This window comes from Artemia franciscana, chromosome 6 (assembly GCF_032884065.1).
Source record: "Artemia franciscana chromosome 6, ASM3288406v1, whole genome shotgun sequence".
Lineage (NCBI taxonomy): Eukaryota > Metazoa > Arthropoda > Branchiopoda > Anostraca > Artemiidae > Artemia > Artemia franciscana.
Window position 1 is genome coordinate 29,684,808 of NC_088868.1, and position 24,066 is coordinate 29,708,873.

General features: G+C 34.6%; 1 protein-coding gene, 1 long non-coding RNA gene and 1 other non-coding gene across 5 annotated transcripts in view; 2 read left to right on the forward strand and 1 right to left on the reverse strand.

Annotated features, from left to right (window-relative positions):
- Window positions 1-96: 96 nt before the first annotated feature.
- On the forward strand, window positions 97-23,574 carry LOC136028293 (uncharacterized). The gene is made up of 3 exons (XR_010617804.1): window positions 97-150; window positions 3,839-4,140; window positions 22,927-23,574. It is a non-coding gene; the product is annotated as an uncharacterized LOC136028293 (long non-coding RNA).
- Trnar-ucu (transfer RNA arginine (anticodon UCU)) lies at window positions 305-377 on the forward strand. Its single transcript has one exon. It is a non-coding gene; the product is annotated as a tRNA-Arg (tRNA).
- Window positions 7,551-24,066, reverse strand: part of LOC136028291 (syntaxin-1A-like) — a 133,939-nt gene continuing 117,423 nt past the window's right edge. For all 3 annotated transcript variants that reach the window (XR_010617802.1, XR_010617801.1, XM_065706042.1), the window contains 2 exons: window positions 18,090-18,189; window positions 7,551-12,290 (listed from right to left, as the gene is read on the reverse strand). Coding sequence is in view for 1 of the 3 variants with exons in the window: in XM_065706042.1 (XP_065562114.1) it covers window positions 18,109-18,189 (81 nt within the window). In the remaining 2 variants the exon portion in view is untranslated. The remainder of the gene's footprint in view (window positions 12,291-18,089; window positions 18,190-24,066) is intronic.

A 24,066-nucleotide genomic window follows, 5' to 3' on the forward strand; every position in this document is an offset into this window, starting at 1 on the left:
TAAGAATTGAGAATCGACTTGCCATAGAACGTCCTCTAGGCTGAACAGCAAGAGGGGAGTTAACGTCAACGTCAACGTCAACGTCACAATGAATGTCGTATCTTTACCTTTTTGGAAGCTGGGTTTCTTTTTCTTTTCTTTTTTCTTTTGGTAGTGCTCCACTTTAATCTATTTTATTGTTGATGGTGGGTGTATAAATATTATTATTATATTTCGTTTACTTTATTTTTTATGTACAAGTATGGGAGAAGCAGCAATTTTTTTGTGTCTTATGATATAATGTTTTCTTTACAAAATATAGTAAGCCTGCTTAGCGCAGTGGATAGCGCGTCGGACTTCTAATCCGAAGGTCGCGGGTTCGACTCCCGCAGTAGGTAAACTTTTGAAGTTGAATGATATCCCAAATACTTCGAGCTTAATTATATATTAGCTATATTACCTACCTTTATACCAGTTTGGTATATTCTACCAGTAATGGCACAACAATAAATGTTGGTAGTTTTTAAAATGAGTGGTATCTATATATTAATACAATATAATTAAATTTCGTCGCTGTTTCAGATTACATAAAAAAAACTAGTTTTTTTTAACTGAAAGTAAGGAGCGACATTAAAACTTAAAACGAACAGAAATTACTCCGTATATGAAATGTATTGTCCCCTCCGCAATCCCTCGCTCTTTACGCTAAAGCTTTTAATTGTTTTATAAAGCAGAATTGTGGCAAAGAGTCAAACTTTAGCGTAAAGAGCGAGGGATTGCGGAGGGGACAATCCATTTCATATACGGAGTAATTTCTGTTCGTTTTAAGTTTTAATGTCGCTCCTTACTTTCAGTTAAAAAAACTAGTTTTTTTTATGTAATTTCTGAACGTTTTTGAATTAATGCATGTTTGATTTTGACTCTCCACACGTAAACTATTCAAATGAAGTTGGCGTATTAATTCCTTTTTTGGCTAAATGGCTTTCTCTTAGTTTTGATCATACGATTTTCAGAAATATGGGATGGGGAAGGAGGCCAAGTTGCCATGCAATTTTTCGGTTACATAAAAAGGCAACTATTAATTTTAATTTTAACGAATTTTTTTATTAGCAAAAAATATACGTAACTTTAGAATTAACTTACGCAACAAACTTTTATATTCTTTAATTTTTATTGTGTATATGAGGGGGTTTGTACCCTCGTTAATACCTCCTTCTTTACACTAAATCGTAAGTTTTGTCCCAATTCTTTAAGAATGACCCCTGAATCGGAAAGGCCATAGAATAAATAGTTGAAATTACTAAAAATACTTTAGGATAAAGAGCAAGGTATTTATCTCCTCCTAAATACCTCGCTCTTTATGCTAAAGTATTTTTAGAACCCCTCATATGCGTAATAATCTCTGTTCGTTTTAAGCTTCAATGCTACTTCTTCCTTTCATTTGAAAAAAACGTTTTCAGGTTTATTTTTCATTGTTTTCTTATAGTAATGCTAGAGAACCCTGCGCCCTTTTCATTGAATTTTTCTTCCCCCATGACAGATTCCTCCAAGGAAAGATCCTCCAACATAGCCCCCTCTCCTCATCCCCACCCCCAAACAAAAAAGCCCCCTGAAAACGTCTGTACACTTCCCAATAACCATTACTATATGTAAACACTGGTCAAAGTTTGTAACTTGCAGCCCCTCCCCCAGGGATTGTGGGGGAGTAAGTCATCCCCAAAGACATAGTTATTATGGTTTTCGACTATGATAAACAAAATGGCTATCTCAAAATTTTGATCAGTTTACTTTGGGAAAACAATGAGCGTGGGAGGGGGCCTAAATGCCCTCCAATTTTTTTGGTCACTTAAAAAGGGCACTAGAACTTTTCATTTCCGTTAGAATGAGCCCTCTTGCAAAATTCTAGGACCACTTGGTCGATACGATGACCCCTGGAAAAAAAAAAAAAAAAAAAAAAAAAAAAAAAAAAAAAAAAAAAAAAAAAAAAAAAAAAAAAAAAAAAAACACGCACCCGTGATTTGTCTTCTGGCAAAAAATACAAAATTCCACATTTTTGTAGATAGGAGCTTGAAACTTCTTCAGTAGGGTTCTCTGATACGCCGTGTCATTTTCGCTAAGATCCTACGACTTTTAGGGGGTGTTTCCCCCTATTTTCCTAAATAAGGCAAATTTTATCAGGCTCTTAACTTTTGATGGGTAAGACTAAACTTGATGAAACTTATATATTCAAAATCAGCATTAAAATACGATTCTTTTGATGTAGCTATTGATATCAAAATTCTATTTTTTAGAGTTTTGGTTACTATTGAGCCGGGTCGCTCCTTACTACAGTTCGTTACCACGAACTGTTTGATTGCCTTGTCGGGCAAACTTCTAGGACTAAAAGGAAAGCAGATCGTCCCGAATAGGGCGAGAGGATCTCGTAGGGAAAGACTTATTGGAAAATGAGAAGTTCTTGGGAGATTTAAAGAGGCAGATTTTAAATGCATTATGAGGAAAGAGGAGCGTGCGTAGCTATGTTGGCCTCAGGCGGCTTGGTGCCGCAAAGAAATGTTAGTAATAGTAGTAGTACCTAAAATTTGCATCTGACGTTTTTACACTTGTCGAATAAATGGCCAAAAAAATTTCTAAGCTATTATCAAAGGGCGTATCAGCAAGGCATGTAGCTCATGAAAATGAACGTATTATTGGATTTAGCAGGGGGACAACAACCACCACCCCCTCTTAAACCTGCCTTTGAGAACTCATTAAATCCTCATTTAGATGTGATAGTGACGATTAGAACTAGTCAAAGAATGAGACAAACGACAGGTATAAAAAGATGAAAGAAAGAAAATGTATAGCCTTTTATGTGGACCAGAGAAAAAATATCTTCCCACTCCCAAAAAAAATATAGTCCCATCATCCCCCTCAACTATGAAGTCAATGAAAGTTAGGCACACTTTGCACTGTGTACTATAGAAAACTGACCTTTCTAGTCCTCTGTGACTGCATAATATCCATTTTTGTGTATTGTAACTGGTATGACACAATCGACCTTATTTATGTTTTTATTTATTTACCCCCAAATCCAAATTTGGTCCTTCACGACTTGTGATTAAGGTTATAGGCTATCCAGAACTTTTTTTTGGGAGTGATATTTTTCGAGGGGCTGGGGGTCACAAAAAGTTAGAACTCATAAACAATTCGTTCATATGCATTTTTGTTACTTTTTTACGAGTCTGACTAGAATCTCGGAGGGGGGGGGGAGGAATCGAACCGGCTAGCTCCCCCCCCCTTGATACTTCTTCGCTTGTAGTAGCCATTTTCTTAAATAAATACCATCTTGACTTGAATTATGTAGTGATGGAAAAGGACAGAGAATTCGTTTCATTCGTTTCGAATACACAAGCAGGACCGGATTGAATAGGTACAGGGCCAATTGTATTTTTTCACGGGCATTCTATATATTAAGTATTTAAGTAAAATCCTGCATAGTCGTTTACGTACGTAAAGTAGTTCAAGTAAGTAGTGCAAAATCTCTCTAGTATAGGACTATCCCGATTAAATTCAATAAATTTAAGATGAACTTTTACAGTTATCACTTTTCTATATTATAAAGTATATATATCAAATAATTATAAACACATTTATAAATCTCATCCACCAATGCAAACTTGAAATAAATATATTATAGTTATTTGAATAACTAATTAATGTATCCCTTATCGTCGAAAACAATTTGCTTTAAATTTCAAAATGTATTTTTTTTTTGTTCTTTTTGATGGTATCGCGGGGCCCTTTCAAATGTGGAGCCCGATTAAACTCAATCGCTCCGATCGCCCTTTATCCACCCCTGTACAAAATTGACATTTTGCAGTTACGGAGGACAAGACAGATCAGTTTTCACAATTGTGAAGCAAATTTGATAGTCAATCTCTTTATTTGTGAAAATTATGTCAGAAAGGCATGTCAGAAAAACGGATGCCACCTAGACTTTGATCAAGTCTGACCTGGATTCCATTGGTGACTTTAAGAAATTTGGACATAGATGGTCGGCCCAGTGGCTCCCTTTCGCAGACCAATTGGCTGCAGATCGTGAAACCTGGTCCAAAGAGGTCACAAGGATCCTAATTGTCGGGCAAGGCGGAAACGCCTGACTCCCGCCACAAGTACAATTAAGTAAGTACTTAGACTTAACAGAAATTTAATGATTCTGGGTTAAGGGTGAAATCTGACAGCGCAATTTTATAGAGCCTGACATCTTTTCTCTTTTTTTTTACCTCGGCGGCTTAATCGTTAAGCAAAAGTAATTTGCAAAAAGTTTTATAATTCTATAACTCTCAACTCTCTAACTTTAACCATAAGTTAAAATAAGATAATATCTATTTAAAAAATTGCAATCATAAGCCGCTAAGGGCTGGATTCAAATTTTGGGAAACAAATAAAAAAAAGATACATAAGTTAGAGGTTGCTACTTATAGCTAGAATCAATATATACAAGCATATCACATACCGAGCGCCGGACTCCCGGTACTTTATATCAACTTATAATCTGGCCAACTTATGACCTGGTATTGCAAAAGGGAAAAAAACGGCAATTTGAGTTTTTATGAATGCTGGAAAACAGAACGTTAAAAACCAATTAAAAAGAGCAAATAGTTTTTAATTTTCCTATTTACACTATTTATGCATACGGGATGGAAGGATTTTGGGCCCAACCTCCACCCAAAACTCTAATAATTTTCTAAGTTTCTGAGTACTTCTTATTCAGCACTGTAATATGCATTTTTCAATTCACAACTTTCTTATTGTTGGTCTGTTTTGGTGTGGCATTTTCTTCTCTACTAACTCCTATAAGACGCCTTAAGAATAAAGCTGCGAAAGCTATGTTTGGCCTTCCTCCAAGATACCCCTCTATTGATTTGTATAATAATACGGGTATTGTAGTAGTTATACATAAACAAATAACAAACCACAGGATTCAAATAAAAAGATAATTAAATTTGTTTGTGTCAAACCATTTACAATACACAAAATTGACATTGTACAGTCATGGAGGACTAGAGAGGTCAGTTTTCTAACTTACAACTGAAACTAAGTATCATTGATTTCACGATTGTGAAGCAAATTTGATAGTCAATTTCTTTATTTGTAAAAAATATGTCAGAAAGGCAAGTCAGAAAAACGGCTGCCACTTAAGACTTAACAGCAATTTAATGACTTCGGGTTAAGGATGAAATCTGACAGCATAATTTTTTAGAATCTGGCATCTTTTTCTTTCCCTGCGATTCGAATCTATAAGCCAAAAAGCAATTGGCAAAAAAGCTTTAAAGGTGTTTTTTTGCTCTGCCGTGAAATTGCAAAAACATTGGATGCACCCGTGGATTTTTAGCTGGGCGATACAGACTATATCTTTGGCGATCTACCTAGGTCTGTGTGATCTACTGAGCCGCTATGCAATACACAACAGTTTCCTAACATCATAGGAATGTAATGAACCCGGTTTAACGATGGAATCTAAGAGCACCATTTTATAGGAGCTGGCGTCCTTTTTTCTCTATTTTAATAGTTTAAATTTTCAAACAAAAAAATAACTTATGAGAAGCTTTAAAACCCTATTTTCTTTTTTTAAATCATAAAACATGAGATAAATTCTCTGATTTTTGCGAGAACGATGCAGCCTTGATCTGCACAGATATTCCTAGATTAGTGGCGGTTCTAGCCTATCTTGCTCCTGGGGCAAAATATTGATTACACCCCCCTCCTCCCTCTTTATCCCCAACATTTTTAGGTCAAATTTTAACCAATTTTTTATTTGTTTACAAAGTTTTCTATTTATTTAAATCTGAATTTTCTTACTTTAGCCTCTGCGAAATTATTAATTATCTCCTTCCAATTGTTAGCTCCCAATTCACTAATTCTATCTACTTACTTATTGCTTAAAATTCAATTTTGAAATTGCTTAAATTCGGTCTATCTACTCTACTTGAGCTTATACAGGAAAAAAGTAGCAAATTCCACATCAATTAATTAAGGCTGAATATTTAACAAAAAAAGCTACAGATTTCGAAGATCATCTACATGTTTATACTGATGGATCTCTAAAAGGGAAAAAAGCCGCCGCAGCAGCAATAATCCCACACACCTCTCTGACCATTCAAAGGCCTCTTACACTGGACTCTTCTGTTTTGATAGAAGAATTGGCAGCAATAATCCCATTTACATAAAGTAGAAATTTTCTCGGATTCTCAGACGACTCTCAAACTAATAAAAACATTAACCTGGAACACAAAGGACACTGATTTACAGGAAATAAGAGAGCTGCTCGATTCTTTATACAAGACTGACATAGCAGTGTCTTTCCAGTATAATCCTACCCATGTAGGCATCCACTATAAAGGAAAAGTGGGTAGTCTTGCTGCAGAGACAGCAAAGTCTATAGACCCACTATATCCTCGAAAGTTCTCAATGGCACTTAGAGACGCTATTAGAAACTGCTATCTTTGTAAAAAGCCCCCTGCTGCACTAGTTCTAATTTTAAAGAATCTGAAAATAATCAGGCCTACTTCAAAATAAAAAGCTTTGCGGTGGTACTAAGACGAGAAGAATGTAGATGAAAGCAACGTAGTGATCCGAATTGCAGGCTTTGCAACTTGACTGAGGAAACCTTGTAACACCACCTCTTCAGATGCACGACACACACTACTGGAATTCATTAACTAACTGCCCTATCGCATAATTATAAACTTCCACCAGACCTTAAGATGATTGTGAATGTATCTTTACCAGATTTCATCGAAAAGGTGATTTACAGAGAGGCAATTGGTATCTTAAAGAATCTAGATGTGTTTTGAGGGATTTATATTGTTTTGATTAACTTGTAAAGTTGTTTTTTGTAACTTGTGCAAAAAAGAGCTATAGCGAGCAGGATCACTACCAGCCGGCCTGTGGGCCTTAAACTGCAGGGAAAAAACAGCTCGAGTACTTGCAGTAGAAGCCAACCAAATTGAAGTGTATTTGTATTATGTGAATAGTGTTACAGCTATTAACCTGTGCAGTTGGAAGCCAAAAGGAACCCGTTCCAGATTCCAGGAGCAAAAATTTCGGATTCAATTTCCTTATATGTACTGCCAACTATACCCCTTACTTTATAAATTTAAAAATACAAAATGATTATAACCGTTAGAACATTTATTTGAAATTCTGCACCTCTAAAGTTTCGGCATCCGGGCAAGTGCCCCCTCTGGCTCCCCCTCCTAAAACCACTTCTGGTCTAGATCAGTCCAAACTGCTGAGCCTACTATATAGTGCGCAGCAGTTCCCTAAATAAAAAAAAAAAAAACAATGAACATTAAATCTAAACCGTGTGATTTGGTAGAACCAGCCATCTTTTTTTTTAATCTTTAAGTAAAAAAATAACTTGCGAAAATTTTACAAGGTTACTTTTGGTGTCCTGTGAAATGATAAAACACGAATTACACCCATTGGTTTTGCGCACGCTGGTGCAGCCTAGATCTATCTCTTTTCCATTCACAACAGTTTCGTGGCATCATAAAATGTCATAAATCAACCAAGTAACCAAAAGAAAATAGATTACACAATTTATTTCACTTCACATGAAACCTCACATACGGTTTAACAGACTAAAAACGACAAAAATCTGAAATATCTACATGTGCAAAATAATTTAAGACTATTAACTTGAGATCAAATGTATAAAAAGACAAAGATCGAAAAAAATACTTACAACAATTTTTCAACACGATCATTTTTATTTATGCATAAATAATAAGATACTTAGACACAATGAGCAGAGAGCTGAAAAATTGAAAGAAAAACTGAAGAAAACTAGGCCTTCGGCCCTATAAAATTGTTCTTATAGGAAGTGAAACTACTAGCACTACCAACAGTTAGGTCTTACCCGGTAGAACCAACAGAGGATATACAGCTTTTAGAATCTCTGGTTAGCAGTAGATAGCTTTAATTTTATTTTTTGCAGACTAGCAATAGTTTCCACAATTGTCTGCTATTTCCCCTTTTGTTTGGGCAGCACGCATATTGTATCGTAAATTTTTGTATATTTGATTTCTTTTATTTTGGTAGACTAAAGCAAAAGAAAAAGCGAAAAGAAAAAGAAAGCCAAAAAAGCTAAAAGAAAAAGAGGGCAAAAGAAAAGCAAAAAGTTATTTTTTTAACTCACTGCTCCAAGTGCTGCTTTTATATTTCATTCCAACGCTTTCCAATTAAGACTTCAAATGTGAAAAGGTGAGGCTTTCAGTTGCACAGATTATAAACTACAAATGTATTTAGGTATTATGTATTTCTTGGATAGGTCATGATGTGCATTTTAAAAATGTTGTACATTTGAAGGTTAAACACACATATCTAAGCATCACTAGCACATCTAAGACGCGTCTTTTTCATTAGAATCTTTGAAAGATCGAAGTAAATACTGATCAGATGTAGAGATAATAAATTTTGAATATACTTAGATAGAAGACGGTTTTTAAATATGTAATAACGATTTAGTTACAGATATCCACAAAAATACTTCTAGAGGAATAACCTTGTAGAATTCCATAGGAAGAGGGTAGCGAGGGTGGCTTGAAAAACAAGTTATATCTAAGAAGTATGATATTTTTTTAACATATAATAAAATTTTGCACTTTTAGCGATTGATGCTCGTCAATATGGTCTGCCTCCATCCAATCCCCTGTAGACACCCTTTTATCATTACACCCCCCCCCCCCAATTTTATAATTATGCATGTTTATAGAATATTTGGATTGACGTAGAGGTAAAAGTGTCATTATAGGGGAGGGCTCATACATGTTTAGACACCCCTAGTCAATCGAATGACTTCTTTCAATTATTGAACTGATTGCAATCTGTTATTCTCTTTAGTTATATTCCAAAATCCAGTCTTTAGAATACCGGAACAATAGTAAAAATTTCTTCCAGTTAAACAAAACCCTAAAGTAAGGGCAGGGATGGAGAAACCGGGTTTGGGTGGAGGGGTATAAGTTCGTGGGGCACAACATTGAAAAAGAAGTAAAAAATCACAAATTTTACGGAACGTATAAGAACAATCAGAGTAATCATGTGATTATGATAAGGAATAGGCTCAAACCCGCTTCCCGTGTATAATTGGATGCGTAAAAGGGGTGTACCATAGCCTATCAAAAAAATCTAGCAGCTTATCAAAACATTTCTTATCGCTTATTGAAAGCACAGAGAGAAATTTGGACTTCTGCCAAAGTTCTACCAACAGTGTTCTTAAAAAAATGTTTTCAAGGTACACGTGCATCTCAGCTGTAACATTGGTTGATTAATGCAGATGCTGCAGTTACCATTCTTTCCAACAAGAGGTATTTTCTATTATAGGTTACAGATCAAAATATATTTTGAAGGATTTCTCTTTTTTTTTTACTAATTTATTTATCTTATTATTGTTACTACCCCCTGCTTTTTTAATTTGCTAAGGTGAATTGGCATGAATAATATCAAATCGGTTGCTTTTTAAATGATTTTTTTTTTGCTTTAGTGCGACTTTTTGTCGTAAGCTACTGAGTTTCGTTTTTGTTAATAACATTGTTTTGAATGTTTCTCTTTCTAACAATAATATCTGACAAGCGATACGATATGCTTTCTACATTTCAAACAGAACTATCCTATACGAGGAACGGTCGACGCACAGGAAAGTTCTATCGCCAAATTAAACGTAAGAAGAACGATTTTTCGCCGACTCGGAAAGCTGTTCAGCTAAAGCCACTTTTCTCTGAATAACCCGATTCTTAAAACACGATTTAGGATATGGAATGGAACGAAGAATTGGATTATCCAGTTGCGCTGTGAAATTGGATTATCCAGTTGCGCTGTGCAACCGCAAGATTCATAAACCCACAATGCAACAAACCCACAAACCAGCGAAATCAACAATCGAAATTCATAATTGTTTTTCAAGCCAAGTTTTGCCGAATTCATAGCCCAGATTTTAAGTATAGCCCAAGTATAGTCACGTATAGCCAGCCAAGTATAGCCCAGATTTTATCCAATGAAGTGTCTACAAGCTTATTCCTTTGGTTGTTATTCCTTTTAACTATTGGATAGAAATGCAGCATTTCTAGGTCAGTGTGTCCCTGTAGTATCTCTTCCTTTCTCGCAGCTGTTGCAGGGACAATATGATAGGAGAAATCACATGCTCTAATGGTTTTACTTTCTACAGCGAATAAAATAAAATGAAATTAAAGTTGCTTTGCGAAAAAGATGGAAAAAAACTATTCTTTTTTCACCGATCGAAGCCCGGTCCCTAGTTCTCTGAATAAACTAAACAGTGACTGGACTTTCTCTATGTCAATATGAGAGATTGAGATGATAATACATATAAACACAAATAAAAAAAGCTTATTTACAACAACAACAAAAAAATGAAAAAAAATAACAACAACACTACTTTCAACAATTGCATAGCATTGCTGTCTTACAACAGTTCTGGAGATCACTTTCTTCTTTAATTCTAGTTCACTGTCGAGTACTGACAACTTATAAGGGTGGGAAGTGGCACTAATGACGACAAAAACACCAACACTATCTAGCGTTTGGCGTCTATTGGCATTTCCCATGCTCATTATTCGTCTTTGTTTCAGAAACTGAGATGAGAAATTTGTTACTACACTAATCAACAGTTAAACTAATTTTTCCTCATTATTGCACTGAAAAAAAAAACAAGAAATGTCAAACACTAGATGACACTGATGATATTTCCATAGATATTAGCACCAGTTCCCACTCTTGTAAATTACCCATATTCTTTGCTCTAGTTTAGATTTGGTCTAATTGAGGTTAACACTGAATTTGAGCAAATTTTAATCAAAATAGAAAATTTGGCTTCAGATTGACTACCAAACCCATGGCAAACACTTCCACAACAAGGTCCTCTTGGAAAAACGCCCACTCCCCCCCCAAAAGCCATAGTATTTATATTTATTCCAAACTTGCCTTTATCTATTAAATAATTAATCTCTTTATTTGGCAATTCTGGCTAACCCCCTCCCCCACCAGAAAAACAAGGATGAGTCTGGCCGTAATTATTAATGAAAAAATCCAACTTGAGTTCTGAATTACTAATAAAAAGTGAGAGGGCTTGTATCTTTTATTGTCACTACTATAGTCTGCCAGCTCAGGAATACACATTCAGAAGAAAAGTTTAACCTGGCATGGTATTTATTCGAATGAAGTTGCTCGTTTATTCTTCAACGAGAATTTTCGGCACGAGCTTGGATGTAACATTGCCGAGAGGAGGAGTACATGTTCTTTTAAAGGGTATGACTGTACTTTTAAGCTAAATTCCCAAAGCATTCTTCCCTTTTTACACATTTTTTCCCTTTGGAAGTCGAGGAGAGATAAGTTCCCCTTAACTAAGTTCATAGCCAAAGGGCTAGAATATGAAAAAACTCCAAAGGATTTATATATTTAAGTTGGAACACGAATGAAGTATACTGATAATAGTTCATTGTAGGTCCATTCTTACACTTGTAATCTCTTTCTCTAAGTTTCATGCACTATCCTTAGGCCAAGGCCATACCCAGGATTTTAGTTTGGGGGGGGAGGGGCAAAAGAACACTTTCAGAAACGCATCAATAATTTGTTTACATGCATTTTTGTTACGTTTTAACGAGTCAGTGTTATTGTTGAGGGGGGGGGGGGGTCAAATCCCCTAAACCCCCAAGATACGACCTTGCCTTGGATATTGTTACAAAACCATACTAAACAAATTCATCATTTACTCGGGTTTCGTGACAATATTTAACCTAAATGCACGAGATGTTAGAAAAGAAAACAACTGCAAGCATACACTAAACTTAAATCAATTCTTATACATTCTGCTCCTAAGTATTTATAAATTAATTAATCAATTAAAACGCAAATAAAGATATGAATACATGATAACACCAATCAGGCATACAATTAAATCACTAAAAATTCAACAATAAAATGAGCTACAAAGGCTCAAAAACTCGGTTTTAATATTGCTATAAGACATATGAAATTGGGAAAACAGAAATTTAAGCCTAATTTTCAAATTATTTGATTAATAATTAATTAATTATGTTAGTTAATTATTAATTAATTCCTTTTGTTAATTATTGTTCACATAACTAGTTATTATTAATAAATAATTAACTAACATTATCAATAAATTAGTTAATTAATTAATATAGCCAATAATTCTACTTCTTCTCGACGAAAGAGCGTCAACATATATTCAAATGAAAGAAATGGCCTACAAAAAATGAATTCCTTTGGACAGGCAGTTTTCTCTGCTGTACCTAAAACGAAAAAAATTAAATCAGTAGGCAAAATATTGATTTCTCAACAGTAAAGGAATCAAACAGCTCCTGGTAACGAACTGTAAGTAAGGCGCAACAGGACTTAATAGTAACCGAAACTCTATAAAATGGCTTATTATACGGATTCCAAATATATAACTCATTAAGCTTAGTGCTACCCTGAGAAAATTTGCGTTATTTTCGAAAAAAGTGAAAACATCCCCTAAAAGCCAAAGAATATCAATGAAAATCCCATCGTAAGATTCAGCGTATCTGAGAATCCTGCAGTAGATGTTTAAAGCTCCTACATGCAAAAATGTGGAATTTCGGTTTTTTTGTCATTTTTTTCCTGGGACGATCGCATCGAACCAATGGTGCTATAATATGGGAGAGGGATCACTTGAACGGAAATTAAAAGTTTTTGTGTTATTTTTAATTGACTGAAAAGATTTGAGGGCATCTAGCCCCCCCCGGATTATGCTCCTTTTCCCCAAAATCGTCCTATCAAAATTTTGAAATAGCCGTTTTGTTTAGCATAGTTGAAAAGTCCAAAGACTAAACCTTTGGAGATAACATGACCCCCCATCCCTGGAGAATAGACCTTTAAGTTAAACAATCTGCCCATTGCTTACGAATAGTATTTGTTATTGGGAAGTATACAGACATTTTTCGGAGGTGGATTTTGTGCTTGGGGTGAGTTTCCATGGGGATAATTCTCCGTGGGGAGGGAAATTTCCGAGGGTGAAATTTCCAAGGGAAGTTTTAGATTGGGGGTATTTGACAGAATTACTATACAGTATTCTTTTTATTCTGCCTTATTTCTCATTGCCTACTCAATTTTCCATGTGGAGAGGTTCCGGGGAATTGCCTGGGGGAAATTTTCAGCGTCTTTGGATTTCTGGAAAATAATTTCCACGGAATAGGGGATTTCTGGAGTGATCAGAAAAAGATTAGAACTTAGTCTTTTTCAAATGAAATTATGATAAGGACAATTTTTCAGGCGGAAACTTCTTCAAGAAATTCAATGGAGGGATTTTCAGAAAGGGTGTAATTGTGAAGAAGGAGTTTCACGGAGGGGGGTGTTACGCAGGAGGAACGTTCTACGGAGGACTTTTCCGTGAGGTTAGGGAGTTTTTCATAGAGGGTGAGCCGGATTTTCAGGTATTGTACGGAAAACGATCAGAAATTAAATAAAAAAAAAAACAGTTTTTTCAACTAAAAGTAAGGAGCAGCATTGATCAGAAATTATTGCGTATATGAAGGGGTTGCCCCCTCTCCGCAATACCTTGCTCTTTATGTTAAAGTTTGACTCTTTGTCCAAATTTCTTAAGGACAATGTTTAAAACACAAAGGCCGGTTAATTAGAATAGGAAGCGTTTTAAAAGTACAGAATGATTTCTATTCGTTTTGCTTTTTAATATCACTCCTTACTTTCAGTCGAAAGAGCTCGTTTTTTATATTTAATTTCCTTAAAGATCAAATATCATATATATTGAGTAGAAATAATAGTACAAGCAAACTAGAGTTTGACCCCTAACAAATTGTAATAGAAAAGATTTGTACACAATGTTGTCGAGAAAATAAAAAGCTGAACAACATATCCAAAGTTGCACATTCTAGGTCGACACAAACTAGTTTTTTTGCGTATTGTGTCAGTTTTCTCACTTTCCTAAAAAAAAAAAGTTTGGTACTTGTTTTTTTTTGAACTGAATTGTTGTAAAAAGATGTAAAAAGACGAGATAAGCACGAAAATGAAGTCAAATTTTATGTACGGTATATAAACAAGTTTCATAATAATTAATATGAGATTTGTACGCTTCTCGCCGTCGTGACCCCCCCTTTTTTACCAGACCGTCTTTCGCTGGCTAAATTGTCGGTTTTGAGATCTAATAATTAGTTAGCATGAATCTGATCGTCGCTGGCTCCATCATTTGATGGGCCGGCCTAAAAAAAGTGATTGCAAGATATTTATTAAAACATAAAAAATATTAGAAAAGGGAAATCATCTATGAAACGGTGAAACTAGCGGCCAAAATTTAAAATCCATCTTAGTATTAACTATTATCAACACAGTGACAACTGATAAATTATCGAATAACAACTGATAAATAAAAACTGATAATACTTCGAATAAAAACTGACACCGGAAAGTGGTGTCTGCGCTGGACTACAAAAAACGGTAATTTGTCTATAATTTTTTATATGCCACTATCGAGAAATGAATTTCTGATTCATTTATTGTAAAATCGTCCTCTCTGACACAGGACTCAATTTCATTCTACAAAACGCTCTGGTCAAAGGACAAACAAAATCTTCTTTTCGGCCCCATGGGAGAATCATAGATAGCTTTCCGAAGCGCAATATCAGATTTGTCAATCCGGCTGGAGGTCCGAACTGGAGGTCCGTAAAAACCAGGGATGTTAGGCCCCTACCACTTCAAAAAGTTGAAATCGGCGGGCATAGGAGAAAAATCCGGACAAAACAAATATGTAGCTTCCGTAACACTAATACATGTTATTCCTCCTGACAGATCCGTATCCAAGATTTTTTTTTCGGGAGGGGCTTGCCCACCCTAAATCGCCAGATGTATATCACAAAGCGTCATTTGTTTCTTACATGAAATTATACATCCACAATTTTGGGTTGCTTCAAAGAGGGTAAAAAGTTAAACAGAAAATGGGTTAATAATTGGGCACTAACTTGACCGGATAATTGCATGCTGTAAAATCCCCCAAAAAGGGCTTTATACATGTATCCAGATTCTTAATAAATTTCCTACTTTTGCCAGAAATCCCAAGAAACCATGGGGAAATTAAACATTTCACAAAAGTTTGGGGGGGGGGGGGGGCCCGAAGGCCCCCCCGGCGCACGTGCCAGGGTTGACCCATATTTTTGGCTAGTTCGCCTTTACTATAAGTACCGATAAATATATTTTGAATTTGTACACAAAATACTTGTAGAAACTTTTGCCCTCTTTGCCCACTTTGATGAAATTTTTCTACTTGATTTGGCTTTTTTTGCTTATATTTGAGTCGGGTGTGGGGTGCTGTAATTGATTTTTTTTTTTCATACACCATCAACCCTAGGAACGGCTCAGGAGAGGCCAGGAGAGTCTGTACCCCTCAGATTTTGAAATATACCTTTTTAGAGAATATCTTCAGTGAAAAATACCATTCATCTAAAAATAGAAAAACAGCAAACTTTCTCCCCACTATAAATACAGAAACCTAAATGTCTCTTCCCCCCCCCAAAAAAAAAAAAAATTATGTCACTATTCGGAATTGTATGTAAAGGCCTAAAGTAAGTTCAAAAGTAATATACACTGCTGTAAAACACAAAAGCAATCAACGCTAATTTCTTAAGTAAAAATATTAAAAATTCTATAATATATTTTTTGACAATATTTAATTATAATCTTATAATATATTTGTTTTGATATATTTTATAAGAAAACTCTTTATTCGTACATTCAGTCTCTACCACCAAAAATAACCTTTTTTCTAGAAAAAAAAAAATCACGGCTTAGGCAACAATGTTTTGTTGCCAAGTATATTTACTAGTTAAACAATTGGCCAAAATGTCTTATAGATCAGCAGAAACGTGTCTTTTTAAAAGAGAAAAACGAATAGTCCTGACGGGTAAATTTTATTTTCAGTTCTTTTAAAGATGAAATAACAGAAAATAGCAAACCGAAAGGCTTTGTTTTATTCGAATATTTTTTATATTTTAAACGAATATTTAAATTTTTTTCTGATATAGTACATTGTCTTTGGAATTTGATTTCAATTTTCTCAGGGGTATCTATTCACCATACATATACATACTATAAATAGCGGCTTGGGTGAACACAATCTCAATTTGGCAGGCCAATTTTTGTGCCATCTACATTTTAAATTAATAGATAGCAACTATTCAGCTATTTATTAGCTACTTACTCAGCTTAGCTATACTTCAATGGAAAATCAAAGCTACGCCCAAATATAGCGCCAATGATGCACCCCATTTGTACTTTTGCAGGCTGAATACTTTTTGCAAAATCTGTAGTTGACCTATCAGAGTTCAGATTTAAGGCATACTTTTTTGAAATTAGAAAAGATGGACCGATAGAACAACAGTTTTGGAAAAGAGCAGCAACAACAAATGAAGAATACTAATAGGTTGTGTTTATGCAAGCTTTTAAAACTTATTGTTTGCCATTTCCGTTTTACTCCTCTATAGCACGGTTTTCGCGTTAAATGACTTTCTATGACGTTAAAATAGACGAAAAAAGATGTCATTCATAAATATTGGCTTCTTTATTGATTCAATCTGCGACCATTTTCGAGAGTAAATATGGAAATGAAACCACAAAAGCATCTTTTAGGGAAAATTGCGTTTCACTTTAATTCTATTAATTCACATTTACAAAAAGCACGTGCGTACAAGAATTAGCTTTTCAATGAGCCCTTAAACGACTTTCCACGATATTCCAGTGCCCCTACAACACCAAGAAAAAAACTAAAAAGAATTCATCAGTACCATCCAAGCTAAAATGTATTTGTTCAATCTTTAAAATGGGGGGTGAGAAACCTTTGAATGTGGGTTGGTGGGGGTGATTTCAATCAGATACTTTGTATGTCAATCTGCCACCAAATGCAAGGGCTTTTGAAGCTCTTTTTTGAAATTCTCATAGATTTGTTTCCGTCATTACTTTTTAACTTTTAGATCTAAATTGGATAATAGTTTCCATTCTTGAATCCATGTCGAATGGCAATTCTTTTGCAATTGAAGGTTTATTTTAAAACATTTTTTTGTGGCTATGAGCTGTGGTTCATTCTTCACTAGGTTGCATAGGGATTTTCAAAGACCATACTGCCTTTCCATGGCCTGCAAGTAATAGTTCAAGTAAGGATAAATCCTTTTATTAGACAGTGAAAAACAGCGACAAAAAAACCTGAATATTTCTCTGAGTATATCCGCTGATGACGGTCACTGTATACGGGATCGAAATATTCAGAATTTTCTTTTTATTGTTTATACACTATCTAATAAAAGGATTTATCCCTATTTGAACTGTTGTTTGTACGTTAATAGATTTCAGCTATTGTTGCAACCATAGGAGATGTAACTAAGGTATTGATCGGGTATACTGCCCACGTCTAAGGATCCCTCACTTTGTTTTTCTTTTTCTTTGGATTAATATAGAGACACTTTTACCTAATCTGACTCTGGAATAACCGGAATCAAACTCTGAGCCCATCAGTGTGTTTTCAAACCGTGCTGATTTTAGACTCTTGGTCCCATATTACCAAACTGAGATCAAACCAACAAATCAAATCCTCCAAATATTCCAATCTATCAATCAACTAATCAAAATATTTAGTGATGTTGGAGCCTGGCCTGGAGACATCATTTTACGTGCTTTGGTGTCAATGGGGTGGGGCAAGAGGGGCCTGTGTTTCCTTTATTTTTGCCCCTTCCTTCTATAGAAAACCTAGAAAAAACTGGAAAAAACTATATTATCCTATTATATTATATTATCCTATTATATTATACTATTATATTATCCTACAATATTATAATAGGATCTATAAGCGAATAAATGTGAATAAATCTAAACCCAAAATAGCAAAGATTACCTTTTAAAAAGAGTGGAACTCATAGCCCAAAATAACCTCCTATTATATTATTATAATTATATTATCCTATTATATTATATTATCCTATTATATTATGCTATTATATTATCCTATAATATTATAATAGGGTCTATAAGCGAATAAATGTGTTTAAATCTAAACCCAAAATAGCAAAGATTACCTTTTAAAAAGAGTGGAACTCATAGCCCAAAATAACCTCCTATTGTGGACGCCAAAATTATTCCAAGAATCGCAAGACATATCATTATCATGATCTTCTTCTGCAAAGGAAACATCGATCATTAGTAAAATGAATACAATTTACTTGAACTAGAGTTTGAATATTAATATTGAAATTCAAAGAGTCGAAAGATTAACCTTTTTTTAGGGGACTCGATACCTTAAAATCATTTTGCGACCGTCGGCTGGTCATCTCAAAGACAATTTGAATTTTCCAAAGGCATTTGTTACCAACGACAGCAACTGAGTATCTGTGGTTTCTGCTATGAAATTTGATTGAAAAGACAATGGACTTTTAGTCCCGGATATCGCTAAGGTTTTCAATCAAAGTGGGTAGCACCACATGGAACTCTCAAAGGTACCAAATTGCTCAAATGATATTTCTTTTGAGCTGATTTTTAGAGTCTTCCTCGCAGTTGTGCCAAAGCATTTTTAGGGGATGGTCTTTCATGAACTTTAAAAAGAAGACTCCGTCCAGTTTGACCAAAAAACAGAGATAAGTATTGTTATACATCATTCTTATTGTTATACGCGCATTGTTAAGCAAATTTAGCCTATGTGATTTAAAGGGGTTAATAAATAATGACACTCTGGCAGAGCTAGTTTTTATAGTACAATAGTTGTGGTACTCTCCTGAAGGATTCGAGTTCAACTGATGCTGTGGCAACCGAACATCTTCGTAATTCAAATTCAAGTGACTCTCGCAAAGCTTCAACGATTATCTCTAAATAAGATGCATAAATCTTTTTTAAAAAATGGATACTTAATATTGCTAATACATTTTGAATTGTATTTGAGATCGTTTCCTGTAACTTAAATTTGTCTCACATTTTGAAATACTCTAAAATATTTTAAATCGTTTTTTGAAAGTGTCGTTTTTTATGTCAAGAGATACAATACTAGGCTGTATTAATGCAACAGCCAAATTTACACTTTTTCAGGAACATAAGAACATAGGAACAGAAGCTGCATTAATGCAACAACCGAATTTATAATTTTCCAGGAACATAAGAACAGGAGTGAGAGGTATAAGGTCTCACACCAAGGCAGATATACAAAAAGTGTATTTTTCATTGGGGTAAGGGACATTGTAAAATGCAAAAAAAATGTTAAATTAAAATAAAAAGGGCTCTTCTTCAGCAGAGGGTCAGCCAACAAAGTAAAACAAAGCGCAAAAACCAACGAAAGGAATAAAAGTATACACAGGGGACATTCTAAATATGAAAATAGGTGAATTATGTGAAAATTTTACACCATATACAATTTCATAAAACCTTTATAACTATCTTTATGTAATATATGAGCAACACTACCTGGCGTTGGTTGTTCTTTTTCCTGAACAAAAACGAGAGTTTCCTCTCTTAGTAGAAGACCAATCTCTTTTCTTTAGTAGAAGACAAACCAACTAATTAGAACAAAGCACAGAAATAAAAGTATACACCGGTTTTCCAAGAGTATTTAAATAGCGGTTATCTTGGGGGAATCGGCGTGCATTTAAAGAATCGCTAAATCCGTCTCAAATCTTACTACAATATAGAAGAGAGAAAAACAAGCAAGAGTCGATGAAGTAATTAACCAACAATAGTACAAGAAAAAGAGAAATAGTACAAGAAAAAAGTAATGTACAAGAAAACATTATTAATACTGTTGTACTCCACCATGTATATGAAAAATTCTAATTCAGATACTAAGTATCGTTCCAATCATTTCTAAAAGCGTAATTTCTAAAAGCGATTATTTTAAAATCACTATCTAAGAAAATTATGGTACCCGATTCTACGACTACTACTAACTACTACTTGCAGCACCAGAGCATGTGAGGCCAACAGAGATACGTACACTCCTCATCCGTCCCAATATATTCCAAGCCTTTTACTCTAAACCCTCTAAAGAAGTCCAAATCTATTAAATCCTTACGATCTCCTCCCATCCCATTCAGGGTCGACTTCCTTTTCGTGCGGCCCTGGATGGCTGGTCGAAAGGACAATCTATGGCAATCCGATGAATGACGACTCTTTTAGGATTAAATTAAAAACAACAAGTTTTTTTTTTAACTGAAAGTAAAGAGCAACATTAAAACCTAAAACGAACAAAAATTATCGCTTATATGAGGGGATTAGTCCCTCCTCAATGCCTCGTTCTTTATGCTAAAGTTTCTTAGTACTTTTAAAAAAGCTTCTTAATGTTCTAATTAACTGAGCTTTGTGTTTCAGGAGTCGTTCTTAAAGGATTGGGATAAAATTCAAACTTCATCGTAAAGAGCGAGGTATTGAAGAGGAGTAATCTCCCTTATATACGTAATAATTTCCGTTTGTCTTAACTTTTAATGTTGCTGCTTACTTTCGGTTGAAAAAACTTGTTTTTTTATTTGATTTCTGATCGTTTTTTAGATAATGCTGGAAAAACTGGCCACACCTACATGAAAAAAGCTTTCCCTCCCACGGATTTATTCTCCAGACAATTCGATCCTGGTGAAAATTTACCCTGGACAATTACCCTTAACATCTCCACACGTAAAAATGAGTTGGTGAAGAGAAAACAAAACACGATAAGAATGTCGTACAGAAATTATCAAAAAACTGCCCCAGTGTAAAATTCCCCCTGAAAAATGTATCCCCTGGAAACTTCCCTCCTTATGGAAAACTATCCTAGTGTAAAATCCCGTCAGCAGAAAATTCCCCCCCTCCACCCTAAAATGTATGCATACTTCTCAATAACAAATACTAGGCTATACGTAAACCATAGGCAAATTTTGTAACTTGAAGACCTTTCCCCAGGGCCTGTGGAGGATCATGATATGCCTAATGGCATAGATATTTGGCCTTTCAACTGTGCTGAACAAAATGGCTATCTCAAATTTTTATCAGACGGTTTTTAGAAAAAAGGGCGTGAAAATGGGCCTAGTTGCCCTCAATTTTTAAAAGGGGCATGAGAGGGTGTCTAGTTCCCCTGAATTTTTAGGTCACTTAAAAGGAGCAGTAGAACTTATAATTTCCGTTCGAATGAGCCCTTTCCCGAATTCTAGAGCCACTGGGCCGATACTATCACCCCTGGGGAAAAAACAAACAAATAAACACGCATCCGTTATCTTTCTTCTGGCGAAAATACAAATTCCTCATTTTTGCATATGGGAGATTTAAACCTCTATGTTTCGGTTCTCTGGTACGATGAATCTGATGGTTTGATTTTCATTAACATTCAATGGCTTAACACCAAAAAGCCAATTCTTTGATATGTGCCTATCTATTGGCATCGAAATTCGGTTTTTAGAGTTTCAGAGTCAACTGTTCGATAACAAAAAATAAATTTCAATCTAGTTGTTGCCACACGACAGAGGTGAAACTCGATGCTTAGGTCCTGTTAGGTCATAATTGAATTCTGAATTAGAATAAAATATATCTGAAAAACAAAAGGGTAATGAGTTTTTTTTTATATAAAGATAAAGGATTATCTATGAATTGCTTACAAAAATAAATAATTCACAAAAAAGTATAAAATCAAGTGAAACAGCTATTAGCAAAATTTTTATCTGGCTACAGAAGTCCTTCATCGACTAATCGAAAAGTTCATAATAAATCCCAATAATGGTATTACTTTGAATCCCTATAATACGCTTAACCATTAATGGAGATGTTGCCAGCCAAATGAATGAGGAAATCATGTGAGTGTAAATAAATAAAAAATAAAAGAGTCGCAAAGTCCAGCTTGGGTTAGAAAATCTAAGCTTAGAAAGAATGCCCACGTTTCATGAAAGAATTTTTACGCAGGATGAAAAAAAAGGCTTCATCAATACAAAATATATTCCAAAATATCAAGGACACAAAAATGAGATATTATTTTATCTTTGGGCCGATTTTAGGCATTCGAATACACCAAAACTGCTATAAAGGTAAATCTTTATTAATACAATATTTATAACAAAAATTTCCACTTTATCCGACGGAGAGCACTAAGCTTAATACATAGAACCGTTTGGTGGGTCATGGGCAGGACTTGTACCTTTCGGCTGACTACCTTTCGGCTAATATTAAATATACATATAGGCCCAAAAAAAGATACCAAGTTAATGGCCTTTTTAAGCTCATTTTAGGTGAATACGCGTAAAGTTTGAATAATAACATTTAAATACTACGAGGGGCATCAGACTTTTAGAAATGCCCAGGTGGGGCAAGGCCGAAAATCGGTTGGGAACCACTGGCATAGAACATAAGGAAAAAATGAACATCTTCAGAAATATAGCCGTTCGATTTAGAACATCGAAAGTCTCCAAAGTGACCTTTCTAGTTTCAGAGGCATTAATCCCACACGGTGGCGCATTCATTTCTAAAGATGCATGTGGTCCATGTGCTAACTAAATTGTTGAATCTATTGTTGACTATACTTGAATTTATAAATAATTTTCTTGACTTGTTCCAAAAAAATTATCATCCTTTTAGATTACCGTATTCCTCCCTCCCAAGGAAATTTCTCAGCACATCTTTGAATGAATAGAGTTTGTTTCTGAGATGTACCTGAATATTCAATAAAAGAAAACAATCAAGAAACAAGATCAAAACAAACAGGTAGTAAAACAAAAATATAAGGCGAAAGAACAGAGAAAAAGAGGAGTTACGCAAGTAGTAGTTAGTTACAATATATAGTAGTGGCTGCAGAAGTATATTCCAACTGGGTGGTTGGAATATACCCAGTGCGAGTATAGACTAAACTAAAATTAATCTAACATTAGTAAACCCCATATATTGACAATGAATAATCCTCAAAACAAATTTTTTTTACAGATGAACGATTCTTTGGTATTACCTAAGCCAGATTAAATTTATTCAATATAGGGATCTGGTACCTTGATGAAAATCTGGCCCTTTTTGAGTTAAGTAAAAGAAAATGAAGCTTCTTGAAGGGAATGTGAAGAGAAAAAACTAGAACTCCGGCAACAGCCTTATCATGGACATAGTTTGTTGGAGATTAAATGTCGAAAAACCACATAGCTGTTTGTAATTCTATACTTACAGGTTTTGTTTGTTTCTTTTAGTTATTTTTTGTTTAAAATTCGTAAAGCAGTACCACATTTTTGCCAGTTTTGACACGTTGAACTACAATAATATATAATGAAAACTAGTTATTTCAAGATTTTTCATTTATAAAAATTTTAAACATTAGGAATCTGTTGGTTTTCAAAGACAGTTGCACCTTCAAAGGAAGTACAGAGCTTCTTCAATTGTTTGGTGCCATATTTTGCTAGGTCATTTTTATTGATTTTCACAGCATTTTCTGCTCTTTTTTTTGCTAATTTTGTGTGTCTTTTTTTTACAGTTGTGCCTGCTAAAACTAAAATCTACATTATTGCATATGACGATCTTTTTCATTTGAAACTGAATTTGCGACTTTTCCTAATTTTCTAAAATATAAATGGTTACGTACATAGCCATATCCAGGATTTTGTTCGGTAGGAGACATATTTTTTTCGGGGAGGGGAAGGGGTGTAAGAAAACTTTAGGAAACCCATCAGAAAATTTTTTATATTAATTTATGTTACGTTTTTACGAGTCGGACAAACATTTCGAGGGGGGCCAAACCCCCTGGATACGGCCTTGTTGCGTAAGGTTCGATTTAGCCAATTCTAATTATCATATTTCACCATATGTTCATATGATCATATTTCATGGTATTTCAATAAGCCAGAACATAATTAAATAAATAAATAAAAGCCAGTAAATAATTTAATTTGGCTGCTCAAATCAAATATTTAAAGTTAGGGGCTGGATTAAAATATGGTGTATGCATTATTTCAGTGTTCATTACATGATATACAAAAAATATTTTACTTATGACCATTTATCGTTCTGAATAATTGATTAACAAATTGAACTTATACGAGAGACAATCTTTTGCATCAGAGACAATCTCTTTGTCCTTTCTGT